At 38.6% G+C, this 14,782-nt stretch overlaps 1 protein-coding gene across 1 annotated transcript in view; it reads right to left on the bottom strand.

Annotated features, from left to right (window-relative positions):
• Nucleotides 1-14,782, bottom strand: part of LOC124607371 (TBC1 domain family member 12-like) — a 325,279-nt gene that overhangs the window by 11,950 nt on the left and 298,547 nt on the right. Inside the window, exon 7 of the mRNA XM_047139684.1 lies at nucleotides 4,593-4,793. Coding sequence (XP_046995640.1) covers nucleotides 4,593-4,793 — 201 coding nt within the window. The remainder of the gene's footprint in view (nucleotides 1-4,592; nucleotides 4,794-14,782) is intronic.

Below are 14,782 nucleotides of genomic sequence, written 5' to 3'. Positions count from 1 at the left end.
TTACTGTATCCTGTGTAATGCAGTAAATATTTTTTTTCTTTTACTGGCTGCACTTCATTTTGAGATTTAATTATTCTGTTAATTTTGCCATAATGCTCCACAAAATCATCTTCAGTATAGACTGCTTATTTTTACTCCTGACAGACATCAGCAAAGGAAAGATGTCTTTTCATAAACTGGAAAACTAGGATTAGGATCTTTATAAAGTACTTTGTGTTATTAATTTTAGCCCCCCCCCCCCCCCCTCCCTCTCCCCACAAGAAAACAGTATCACTTTACATCCGAACATAAAGACAAAAGTTTCAAGTCCATGATGTACTGAGATAGAAAGCAGCCATCTAATTACTAGTACTACGTAATAAAAAAAATGGTGCAGTGCTAAGAGGAACACTAGACTGCCACAATTAACTGACCCTGAGAGTTCAGCACCAGATGCTCTTTCCTTGGTAGCTCTTGAAACTGATTAGCTGGAAGATCTGACTTTCAAAACAATCTGAGGGAGTGACTGGGACCTAGCAAAACTGAGCAATTAGCTAAAAGTTCTAGTGGTTGTAGGAAGCATGTTATATATTGGGATCTGCATCTGCGTCTACACCGAAATTAACATTAACATACGGCATACAACAGCAACACACTTCCTAGGGCACACCCGAAGTTATTCCTACATAAGTCAATGACTCTCCATCGAAGATAACTTGCTGCATCCTCCCTACCAAAAAATCCTCAATTCAGCAACAAAGTTCACTTGAGAGCCCATACAATCATACTTTCCACAGTAAGAATCAATGTGGTAGTGAGTTAAATGCTTTTTGGAAACTGGGGAATAATGCATCTACCCAACTGCCTTAATCCACGGCTTTCAATATGTCACGTGAGACAAGTGCATGTCAGGTTTCACATGATCTTTCTTTTTGGAGGCCATACTGGTTGGCATGGAGGTGGTCTTCTGTTCAAAATACTTCATTATGTTTGAGCTCAGAATATGTTATATAACTCTAAAACAAATGGCGATCAAGGATATTGGACAGCAATTTTGTTTTCTTCCAACTACTGGGCACTATTCTTTCTTGAAGGGACACACAGTATGTTATAGTTGAAAGAAGAGCCAGCTTATGTACAAATTTGGTATAGAATCTAGTACAAGTTTTATCAGGTCCTGGAGCTTTTCTTAGCGCTACAGACACAAATACCTTTATCACTCATCTTTTCAGTGGTGCAAGAATTAAATTGGGCCAATACCCATGGCTTTTCATTTGCAATGAACATTTGAAAACTTGAGTTCAACATTTGTGCTTTTACTTTGTAGCTCTCAGCTTTACTTCCTGTCTTGTCCATGAGTTGTCTGGGCAATAACTATCATGCCACTAACATCCACATGCCACCAGAATTTCACTGGGGTTTGTGAAAAATCTTTTGATGATATACTGGTATGGTTATCACCGAAAGCTTCATGCACTGTTCTCTTGACAGGCAAATACATTTCATTCTCAACACATCTGTCTATGGGTATCTGCTTTGTTTCACACCTATTATGTGTCAGCCCGTTTCTCTCAGAATTTGTTTACAGAGGCTGTACACTGTAAAGGGTTCCTGCCATTATGAACTGTTCTGCTGGGTATGTATCATGTATCCATCTGGAGCATGGTCAACTATTCTTTTAAACACACTGCATAGTTCCTCTAAATGCTCCTGTCCTAGGTTAAAAATTTGAAGCTCATTAAGATATGACACTACTGCTTCTTTATCTAGTTTACTGAACAAATAAATCTTTTTACTTTCTACTACATCTTATGGGGTGAAGATGGTGTTTTTGAAGTGTTTAACACTATTGAAATTGGGAGTTAATGTTGCTTTGTCATCAACAAAGTTTTTCAGTACAGAAAGTCTACAAGAATTTTAAAATGCATTTTTGATGCACATGTATAAAATTCTGATAGGACAGTGGCCAGTCTAATGAGCATGCAAATGCTTGGTAGAAAATGGTCATATGTCATTGTGTGAAGCCATCAGGTATTGGGAGAAGATGGTCTAATAAAGTAATAGAAGTGATATTTTGTCAATAAATCACATTTTTCTGATGGATAGTGTAAGTGTGATTTTTGTGCACCTCCCTCCCTACTGGCTTTCCACAGTTGTCCTGTGATGTGTCTGTACAGATTTTCACAGAGTCATTAGTTACCAGCTGGACACAGCATACAGACTGCATGCAGACTGCATGCAGACTGCATGCAGAGTAGATTTTCCCACCCAGTGTGAGTTTTAAGAACTGTTCTGTTTGCAGGCAAATAGCTCCCAATAGAGACTACTTTTATTTAAATTAGATTAGCTGTACTTTTTGTTCCAATAGATCTGTAGTAAGGAAATCTGCCAAGATGCAGAGCATTTTAGAAGAACAAGAAAACAAATATTTACATAGAAAAACAAATATACACTAAAGTACTTTCCATAGATCCCAAGCAAAGTCCTTATGGATGCGGAATAAGTCAAAACATCTTACACATACTTTCATTTAAAAGGTAATAAAAAACTTTTCACAAACATGTATGCGTTGAGTACACTGAGGTGCTTATAATAATTCTTAGGCTATTCTAACCATACATGATCATATAGAAAGAATGTCTTACAACACATTTACACTTATCACACTACACGAAATATGTAGAGAAGTCACACTGTACTAATACTTGCATTATTTGGTATCATTATTAACATATACACATCAGATGATTCTACTAATAAATTCCTCACTTGAGGAGGAGGAGTAGCCCTCCAACAAATCCTTTATACTTCTCTTAAACTGAACTTTATTAGCAGAGAAACTTTTTATGGCTGCTGGCAAGATAATGATAATGTGTGTTCCTTAATAATTGACATATTTCTGGATCAAAGTGAGTGACTTTAAACCTTTGTGAAGATTATTCTTATTTACACTACTGATTCCATAGATTGATATTCTGGTTTCCAAAGAGAAATAGTTTTCTAAACAGGTCTGTGCAAGATGTTCTTGAGTTCACGAGATAAATAATTCTTATTACACCTTTTTGGACATAGGCAACTTAAGCTTACCCCACAAAATAACCCCGTATGACATTATGGAATCAAAATAATCATAGTATACCATTTTCATTTTTATATCAGCTATCTAGCAATGTCTGCATTGTAAGTATTGATTTGTTTACGTCTTCGGAAGTTCTGTGGTACACTCCTCTATCTACTGCTGGATTGGTACTGAACCCAGGTCCACCATCCTGAACATTATAAGATCTCTAGTTTCTGAACCCATGCTGAGATCATTTGCCAGTAACAGTCAGATCTATACTATTACTAAATTGATGTTCCCACCAATTTCTTTCTGTCTGTACGCAAAGGTTAATCTCGGGCACTACTGGACAAATTTTGACACAATTACAACTGCACCAGGTAAGTTGTCCAGCAACAGATACTTAGTGCAATCTGTGCAAAGTTCTGTTGGGGCACTAATGATTATCTAATTTTGACAATTTTAATCAGCATCTTAATACACTACATACTTGTAATTGGTGATGTACTTAAATCCAAAACATTCTCTGGATGTCAAGCACATCACTGACAAGTACATAATAATGATAATGTACTGATTAAAAGTGTTGTTGTTGTTGTTTTTGGTGAAGGAGATTAGACAGCGAGGTCATTGGTCTCATCGGATTAGGGAAGGATGGGGAAGGAAGTCGGCCGTGCCCTTTGAAAAGAACCATCCCGGCATTTGCCTGGAGCGATTTAGGGAAATCACGGAAAACCTAAATCAGGATGGCCGGACGTGGGATTGAACCGTTGTCCTCCCGAATGCAAGTCCAGTGTCTAACCACTGCGCCACCTCGCTCGGTGATTAAAAGTGTTCTACAATAAGATAATTACATGACTGTTACTGGCAAACGTCTTTGGCATGTGCTAACAAACCATTATACAAGATATTGCTGATAGACAAACATGCAATAATGTTCCTGCGAGAAATAAATAAATGTTTACGTTGCATAATTTCTTTCATGTGCTCCCATTGTTAAGAGGGCGGAGATTCTGGCCAATCTGAGTATGAGGCAAAGACAATATTTCAACACAGGAAAAACTTTGGGAATAATCAGAAAGATTATGTCACACTCAATTTAACATGAGAAACCTAGCACGAGTTTTTGTTAGAACTTTCTCAGGAGTAAATTACTCGTTTCCATGCCCACTATTAATGCTACTTTTTTCTGCACTAGAGAAAATTATGGTTCACATTAACTTGATGGGAAAAAAAAAAATGCTGTTCTCATCCAAAATCATCTGGCCACAGCATTTTTATATGTATGTATACAAGTTTCCCCAAACACTTTCTTAATTCCCCTCCCCCATCAGATGTCTACATTGTTTGTCTTTCAGTCAACACTGTTTCCTCATTTATTTATTTTTTCTGTTAGTTTTATAGATGAAAATGGTTTTTTTATCTTTATCTTTTTATCTATCCTTCACAAACATTTCAAAATGCAAACACTGAAACAAAACTGATTAACAGCTTTGGGAGGACACTGAGAATAAACATTAAGTTATATCAGAGAATAGGTATAAAAACTTACCACAGTTTGATTAAGCCTGAAGAAAGCCATGTGACATGGCTGATTGAGAAGATTAGCAAAGCAGATAAATGCTTCGGCTGGTTCCATATTTAATATCAGGACGGCTGCTATGAAAGACATTCCCTGGACATATCCCACATCTGGACGGTAACAAACATAGGCCCCAAGAAGACTATGCAAAATATCATAATATGGACCACCCTGAAACAGAAGTAACATGCAGGAGTTGCAGTCTCAAAGTGGCAAAAAAGATTACAGATCTTGATTACAGAAGTTAGGATTTAAAGATGTTACAATAATTTGGCAATACACTTTATTCCAGAATGTGATTTTTTTCTTACTACTGCTTAGGATGCAAACTATATAGAAGTTTGTTATTTCTTTATCCATCCATCCGTTCATTCTACCTGCCAAGATGGCCTCTCTTACATCTAACTAAGTATTCTTAAAGATTGTCTTTAAATGAACATTGTGCATAAAAAAGAGTTATGAAACTACATTAGAATTATATTATTATAACATACAGGTACTGTAACCTTTTTTTTTTTACAAATAATTCTCCAAAAACACATAATTTTTTATTATTTTAACTATCAAAAAAATGAGTTAAAACCTTATGAAGATCACTTGTACTAAAATCCTGCGTATACTCATGCACTGTACTTTACCTAAAGTATCCCAAAACTTGAAGTCTGTTTTTTTTGTTTCTGTATAGATATTATGTCTAACCATGTATTTCACAACAGTTTCCTGTGAATGGAGATCTTTGAGGAGGTGGGTGAAGCACAGCAGATGTATTTATCACACACCATGGGTGAGCACTTTTTCATCATCTGACGAACTGTCATCACTATCCATCTCCAATGAAGTAATAACACATTATTCTTCACTTTCTGAGCTGCTAAATTCAGTGTCAAACTCAGCACTGCTTTAGCCATCCGTTTTTAGAAGCACTGCCTACACAACAATACAATATAGAGGCTGAAAGCCTGTGTTTTGTTGTTGTGTATTTGGATAAAGGCAATATCTAGTGGCAACCACCTTAAATATATATATGGCAGCCAAACCACATATGTACAACTGGATGCATTCTTGTGGCCAAATACTTAAGTAATGACACTGAAATAGGTATGAGCAAGGCATTATTTTTTTAAAGGTCTGTTGTTAAGATGGCCAAGTATAATGACGATTTTAAGTTTCTGTCAACATAATAAATGCAAGATAACTTCGAATTTTGTGTTACGGGGTTTTTAACAACAACAACAATAATAATAATAATAATAATAATAATAATAATTAGGGGAAAGTGAGCAAGAGAGATTATGGAGGAATTAGCAGTGGTGGAGGGGAGGGAAAAAAAAAAAAAAAAAGAGGAATGACAGGAGCTACAAACATGTTGGTGCAGCCAGGTGCAGTATACCGAGAGCGAAAGTACGGAAGTTCCTATTTAATCCAGCATTGTTTTGGATGTCGCACAGATAATGAATTATCACATTGCAAGTGATTGTACAGATAATGGCATAGAGCACTTTTAACCAATGCTAGTCATCACCTTGCCTGTGCCACTAGTAAATAGAGTGATAGACAATTATTGTCCTGGAAGAACCCTAATCTCCCTTATTTTGTCCTTATGGTTCACACACATGAATGTTGGAGGAAGTAGAATTATTCTATTGAGTACCACCAATGTCTAATCTCTGAACTTCATCAACAGTGTCCTCGGAAAGATGTTCATCTTTCTTCAAAGGATTCCCGTGAAACTCAAGGACCATTTACATAATGCCCAAATAATGACTGAAAATAGCCCTCCTTGTGATGTTGGCAACACTTATGCTGGAAATACCCTTGAGATATTGAAGTGGAACTAATTTGATATTCCAGTGATTAAAAAGCTGCAGTATAAGTAAATCTAATTAGATGTTTAGTTTCTCCAGCTTTAGAATTATTAACACATGTTTCATTTATAGTAATGAAGTGTCACTTAGTGATGATAAACATTGATCCAAGGACAACAAAGTTAGCTCACTGGACAGAAAGGCACCCCCCTTAAAATAACACACTTGTGACTTTGGAGTGGTGTAGCTCGCTCTCTCTCTCTCTCTCTCTCTCTGTGTCTGTGTGTGTGTGTGTGTGTGTGTGTGTGTGTGTGTGTTTTTTTTGTCAGACCATCCACTGTGCTCATATGTCATACCAGTGAACTTCTCACTACGTGCCAGTGACAGAATGTCAGAAAGGAGCTACTGTGGACATGCCCATGACCACCCCATAAACAAAGTTGCTTGATTTACTGGGTATCACAGCAGAGTGTACCACTCACAGTTATCTAATGTGGTGTAATGACAGCGGTCACAAAAAGATTCTGAACAATAGGGATGTGGCGTTGCAACTAGTGCGCGATCGCCCATTTGTCTATTAAAAGCTTTACTTCAGAATGTATGTGAGGTGCAATGTAAGCCGGTAGAGTATTATATGGTCAGTAACGGATGAGTTGTGTCCTGCAGACTGACGCCACGACCATCTGTTGCAGCTGCGTGTATGAAAGCAGTGGAGTAGCGCTGGCAGGCCACTTACATTATATGAAACTGAAAATATTAATAACTAATAAAGGAATAACCTGAGGAACGTCATATTTGATGTACATCCTTCTGTTGTGAAAACAAACAATATGTCAAAGTCTGAGATCAAAAATAGTTGTATTTTGGAAGTTAGTAAAATTCCATTTAAAAAAAAAAACAACCCACATAATTTTCCAACAGTCAAGAATTTAAATAAATACAGTGATGTAATAGTTCACCTTCAGTGACTATGTACAATGATATGATAACACTTTCAGTGTTCATATATAAATTTGGAAAGTTTTAAGTTTCAGAAAACCTCCGACTTTTCTATAATAATAATTTCAAGAATTCTAAGTAAATATGTGTATTGTGTGTTAGGGTGCGTGTGAATGAGAATGCGTGCGTGAGAGTATGTGGGACGTTCGGCATTATTAAAAATCATTCATGTAATTCTCTACAGGAACTGGCAAGTGTTCCAACTCTGTAATATGGGAACGAATCCACTAGTGGTTCCCCTACTAGTGAATGTCGGATGTCCAAGTATGTATGCTTATACATAAGACAGCCAGAACATTCGCGACTACATAATAAATTTCCGGATGTAGAGTAAAGCTTATAGTTCATTTTGTTTTTCTCATTTAATTAGAGAGTTTTGTGTTACTTAATTTGATGACGTCAATGAGCCTAGAGAAGTGGTTGGTGCTTGCTAGATTTTGGCGCGAGCCGCACCCTAGAAGTGAGTTCTCATTGGTCGTAAGTGCCAACAGCAAATGAGAAGCGACACGGTTGGCCGCCTAGCGAGGAGATATAGTTTTGAGTGTGGGTGAGTAAGAGGGGAGTCGCGAGCTAGCTTTGACTGGAGGCGGTTATGCTGGATGTGACTTTTTGCATTGTGTGTAAGATGAAGTCTTGGGATGATTTCCGCGTTATGGTCCAGTGTTAATGGTATCTGGTAGTGACCAGAAACTGTTTATGAAAACTTTAGAGTGTTGTGATAATTCGTTCCAACGAAAATCGCGAGTGAACTTTGAATTATATAGCGTGGCGGTACTGAGTATATTCTTACTGAGTATTTTATGGCGAGCATAAACTTTTACTAAAGACAACCACTGAATATCGTGTGCAAAAGTAATTGGCCAATCATTGACTGTGTTGCAAATAATTGGTTTCGGAATTTGGGAAGGTAAAAGTTCTGGCTGTTTTAGGTATGGTGATAACTGTGAGCAGAAACTTTAGTAATTTTCTTAAATGTGGGCTGATGATCTTGCTTAATGGCAATAAAGATCTATTGAAGGTTAAATTTGAACTTCATGTTTAAAGTACGAGTGACATCCCCTTTCCGAATCATTTCTTTAAAGTACATAGAAAATTTTCAGCAAATTTTACTTATAGCGGCCTCCGGCGTGTAGCTATGAGGTTACAGTTTCCTCAACACTGCTTTTCTGTGATTTCTTAAGTAGCTGCAGTCAGGAGTTTACGTGCGAAGATCTACCGCTGTAAAGACGTGGGTGAACAAAAATTATAAAAGAAATTGCATTGCAGCAGCAACGTATAATCCTTTGCAATTGTGCATCGCACGCATGCACGCACGTAAAAATACGTCGCAGGGACCAGAGACGAGTGCCACACCTTGTCACTGATAATCAGTTTCAAACCTCATGAATTGTTGCTGCCAGTGAATCTAAGTCCATCTCAAACAGTTTCCAAGTCAACAATATTAGGTCAAGGATAGACTGCAACTCACCATAAAGGTGCCCATTGACTTGCAGACAGGCACAATGAAAAGACTGTTTCACATTATAGCTTCTGGCCAAAGGCTTCTTCAGAAAACCATGCACACATGACTGCTACCAATGGCAGCTCTGACCAGAATGCGATTGTCACATGAATAGCACTCTGGAGTGAGGCGGGTAAGGGAGAGGGATAGTAGTGTATGGGTTGGTAGAGAGAAGAGCATTGTCTTGTGAGGCAGGGACTAGTCAGATGGTGGGGTGTGGAGGCAAAAAATTGAGAGAGGAGAAGTAGAGGAGCAGGGAAAGGAAAAGGATGTGCAGATTCTTTGGCAGAGGGTGGCACACAATGTGGGTATGGACTTGAAAAGGGAGGAGATGATAGGACAAAGGGAGAAAGGAACTACTGGGTGGAGGGTGTGGGGCAGTGGATTAATGAAGGTTGAGTCCAGGATAATTTCGGGAGAGGAGAATGTGTTGTTAGGATTCCCTCACACCTCATCTCCCAATGCTGTGCCTGGCAGTTTCATCAGGCCACCATCTAGTCCCTACATGCCCTACCAGACAGTGTTCTTTCGACCCTCCCCCCCCCCCCCCCCACTTACCCTACTATCCCTCCCTCTCCCACTCCCATTTGTCTGCTGTCCACGTGACAGTTGCATCCCTGATGGAGCTGCAAATGGTAGCAGTCATGCACGCATAAGTTGTGCTTGTATGTGTGTGTTATTTTTCTTCGTGAAGGAGTCTTTGGCCAAAAACTTTAATGTGAAACAGTTTTCTGTTGTGCCTGTCTGCAACTCAACAGATCATCTTTACAGTGAGCAGCAATCTACCCTTTTCCTAATATCTGGGGGTTTCCACTGTTTTGATTCCAAGCAAACTTTGCTATAGTAAATGCATACAATGGACATCTGGTGTTTTAGTACCTTGCAAAGGAGCAAGGAGCCCACATGAAGTGTAAATAGCTGTGATAACATACTACACTTAATAGCAACAAACATCCCTGAGTAAATAGAGAGCATCATGATAAATACAGGTATTAGTGACTGTAAGGTCACTGTAGCAACTGAGTACCAAAACATCCAAATCCATGAAAATTAACCCAAAATATATCTGGTTAAAAAGATAGATAATTTGCTTGACACCTTCCTCAGAGAGCACCTCCACTCCTTCCAAATTAACAATCTAAGTGCAGACAACATGTGGCTTGGATTAAAAAAAAATAGCATTGGTGGCAATTGAGTTTCATGCTTATAAACTATTAAGAGAGAAAATATCCCATATAGCATACAATACAGGTCAGGACACTACTACAAAAAAATATTTGCCCGATTCAGAATAATGCAACATCTCTGAGATTGGCTATACTTTACAGAGGCTCAAAAATTTTGCATATACATAAATGGGCGACACTTTTAATAGATTCAAAACAAAACTAGGTCTCAAAATCTGACAGAAAACTCAAAGATTCTGATGGCATGTGTTGTAGACCAGCAGTAAGGCACACAACACCTTCACTGCGTATTAGCAATGGTAATGTTACCACTGACAGTGCCATTGAAGTCGGTTTTCTGAAATTCCTTCACCAGAGAAGATGCAGTACATATTACAGAATTCAAATGAAGAACAACTGCCAACACAAGTAACTTGAATGTCAATAAACTGAGAGTAGCAAAGCAACTTAGGTCACTTAATAAAAGCAAATCATCTGGTCCAGATAGTCAAATTCCTCTCTGTGTACGCTGATGAAATAGCTAAATTTTAGCTATCATGTACTACCACTCGCTCAATAAAAGATACATATCTAAAGAATGGAAAGTTTCACTAGTCACACCAGTACACGAGAAAGGAAAAATAAGTAATACAATGAATTATAGACCCATATCACAGACACTGATTTGCAGTAGGGTTTTGGAAATATACTGTGTTAGAATATTGCGAAATACCTCAAAGAATATTATCTATAGATGCACAGTAGGCACAGATGCAGGAAATATTCTTGTGAAAGAATTGGCTTTTTATTCAGACAAGGTAATTAGTGCTTCAATGAGTGAACTGAAGTTTATTCCACGTTTCTAGACTTCAGAAGGCTTTTGACACTGTTTGTTACAATCAATCAGCTTATTATTTTGCATATCTATGGAGTACCACCTCAGTTTTGTGAGTGGATTCATGATTTTCTGTCAGAAAGGTTACAGTTCACAATAACTGACAGAAGTCACCAAGTGTAACAGAAGAGAGATCTGGGGTTCCACAAAGAAGTGTGTATGTTCTTCCACATGATTACTAGAGGAAAAAAGTCTATCTATTGTTGATTGAGGTAAATACCTAGGGATTGCAGTTACAAACAACTTAAATTGGAATCATCACATGTAAAATGTTGTTGGGAAGGTGAGGCGAACAAAAGACTGTTTTGCCGGCAGAATACGTAGAAGACGCTAAAGAGACTTCCTACACTATACCTGTCCATCCTATTCTGAAGAACTGCTTGCCTGAAAGGGCCCAACAGTACTGATCGGCCTCCATGTCATCCACAGCCCTGGGCATTACAGGATACAGACACTGAGGAGCACGTGGTCAGCACACAGCTCTCCTGGCCGTTGTCAGTTTTCGTGACTGGTGCCCCCTACTGTTCAGTCAAGTCACTCCTCACTTGGCCTCACAAGGGCTGAGTGCACTCCGCTTCCAAACAGCTCTCAGCAGACCCGGACGGTGACCCATCCAAGTGCTAGCCAAGTCAGACAGCACTTAACTTCGGTCTGACAGGTACCAAAGTTACCACCACAACAAGGCTGTTAGCAGAGGATACCAAAGAAGTTCAGAGAAAGGGAGCTCCTTTTGTATTATCATGAAATAGGGGAATGTGTCATGGATATAATAAACAAGCTAGGAGGGCAACCATTTAAGCAAGGGTGTTTTTCATTGTGACAACATCTTTTCATGATATTTTAACCACCAACTTTCTCCCCTAAATGGAAAAATATTTTGTTGATTCCAACTTACAGGGAGAAATGACCATCATAATAAAATAAGAAAAGTCAGAGACACAGGGAAAGATTGAGGTGTTCATTTTTCCCACGAGAGTGAAACAGTCCAGAAACAGTATGGAAGGGGTTCTATAAATCCTCTCCGAAGCACTTGAATGTGAATTGCAGAATAATCACGTAGACATAGAAATGGCCATTTGTTCACAATGAAACAAAGCTGCACATTTCCAATGTGCCAGGTGACACATACTGGACAGCAGCTGACTGGTGGCATTTTGTGTGGTCCAAGAAATCGCGATTTTTCCTCTTTTCAAAAGACGGAGGGCATCAAAAGCACCAACAGACTAATGAGGCATTTAAGGCACAATGGATGGAGGGACGGAGGTAGTTCTGCCGTGTCTGTGGGATGTTTTTCATACCATGATCTCGGCTCACCAATTCAAGTTACTGTGAACATGACCAATAAGAATGTTGAAATAAATCTTCTGATTCAAGTGAGGGCCCCTTTTATCAGTCTTTACGATGAGTGCATTGTAGATGCTCCTGTATTCCAAGATTAGGATTGTCACGTTCACAGAGCTACACAAGCATGACCCCAATTTGCTGTCACCCCACTATTAACATGGCAAATCCAATGATTATAGTAACAGTAAGAATTAAATAAATACAATTTCTTAATATAGTAATAATAATACATTTAAATCAATGCTTAGGACATTGCTTTAGCACAACTTCAAAGAAATTGTGGTTCATTCAGTGAAGTACATGTGAAAAGCAATTGTCCAAAAAGTTGAGAAACCCATGTTCCACTCTTCTGATTTAAGAACTCCAAAAGCAACAAACATTCACAACATTGGTAATGTCAATTTGCACCATAAAAAATCGAAATCTGTATTTACTGTTATCAGCATTTTGCTTAGTTTTATGAAATTAACAAAAGTCTGAAGTCTATGGCTATGAATGTACATGGAGTGCTGCTGTTTATCTAAGTCAGTTCTGACTATGTTCATGAAAGTCTATTTTTCTGGGTGGAGGATCCTTCTGTTGTGCCTAAATCAATTTCCTGCAGTTTGCTGATTGTACTTGTGAACTTACGAGCAGTTGCAAGCACTTTTTCCTGATCGGAAAGTTTTCTGAAGCCGGTCAGGTCACAATCTCATCTATATGGGCAAATCCTCAATCACACAAATGGAAAGCTTGCTGTGTTTACTATAGCTTCTAAGTTTCTAGAATTTCTTGCATTTTCTCGACAGTTTTGATGCTACTTTGTTCTCTAAAAGATAGCTGAGAAATATGAGAATTAATATGTGTAAAAGTATAAATACTTGAATATAATAGAAGGAAACATTCCACGTGGGAAATATATACATATATATATATATGATTGAATATAATAGAGGGAAACATTCACGTGGGAAAAATATATCTAAAAACACAGATGATGTGACTTACCGAACGAAAGTGCTGGCAGGTCGATACACACACAAACATACACACAAAATTCAAGCTTTCCCAACAAACTGTTGCCTCATCAGAAAAGAGGGAAGGAGAGGGAAAGACGAAAGATGTGGGTTTTTTAGGGAGAGGGTAAGGAGTCATTCCAATCCCGGGAGCGGAAAGACTTACCTTAGGGGGAAAAAAGGACGGGTATACACGCGCACACACGCACACACGCACACACGCACACAGATCCATCCTGTATATGTGTGGATGGATGTGTGTGTGCGCGCGCTAGCGCGCGCGAGTGTATACCCGTCCTTTTTTCCCCCCTAAGGTAAGTCTTTCTGCTCCCGGGATTGGAATGACTCCTTACCCTCTCCCTTAAAACCCACATCCTTTCGTCTTTCCCTCTCCTTCCCTCTTTCCTGATGAGGCAACAGTTTGTTGCAAAAGCTTGAATTTTGTGTGTGTGTTTGTTTGTGTGTCTATCGACCTGCCAGCGCTTTCGTTTGGTAAGTCACATCATCTTTGTTTTTAGTATAAATACTTGAAGTGAAATGTCCTGGTGCTGAGGGAAGAGGCAGTTCATGGCCCCCTTTCCCCCTCCTCCCCTGGATCTGCACTTGGAGCAATAGAGCAACCTATCAGTCAGGTTTAGTTAAGAAGGGAAAAGAAAATTTCCCACAATTGCAAAAGCTGAGTCAGTTACATTACTGAGTGAGAATTTACAGGACAAAGATTGTGAAGATGGTCACAAAGGACACACATCAGATGAGAAATTTAATTATTCTCTAAAAAATGTTTAATAGGACTATGGGTGATGCCTTTTATTCCAGTGAATAATTCCATTGGAAGCCAAGAGGAGGGTAGCTAACATCTGAAATTAAGTATCTTGGGCCAGGAACAGAAAGCTTTATTTAATGCAGACTCAAGACAAATGTACTACAATCAGAATTTAAAAATACTTCATTGTGTCATCAAAAATACAACAATCATATACTATGCCCAAAAAATCAAAATGCTAAGAACAAAGCAAGAATAGTTTTGAGGAATGAAATGAATAAACTTGAAAAGGCAAAAGGTGTTCAACTACCTTACTCCCTGTACAGGTGCCAACTCAGTTTATTATCCAAAAACCATGCACATGGAGTCTCAACCCATTTATGCCCACTGATCTCCAGTTTTGGTATCACAAGTCATATTTGTTTGGAACTGCATACTGTGAGCCATTTCTAAGCCTGTCCCACTATTCTAATGACTCCATCAGAGAGAGACGTGTTTGGGACCCTTTACCAGTATACTAGTGTCCTCAGCAAATATCTGTGTTTTTAAGGTTCTTCCAATGCCCCAGAAGAGTCAAAATGGGAGCATGCCAAGCCCCAAAACTTGTGGGACCTTATGTTTAATGTTTCCCCACTTCATATTTAATCTTATTCCTGTCACATCATTTGCTATGTGCCTAGAGAAGCTCAAAT

Source organism: Schistocerca americana, chromosome 3, assembly GCF_021461395.2.
Source record: "Schistocerca americana isolate TAMUIC-IGC-003095 chromosome 3, iqSchAmer2.1, whole genome shotgun sequence".
NCBI lineage: Eukaryota > Metazoa > Arthropoda > Insecta > Orthoptera > Acrididae > Schistocerca > Schistocerca americana.
The sequence above is the reverse complement of the archived record's forward strand: the minus strand, read 5'-3'. Positions and strand labels throughout refer to the sequence as shown.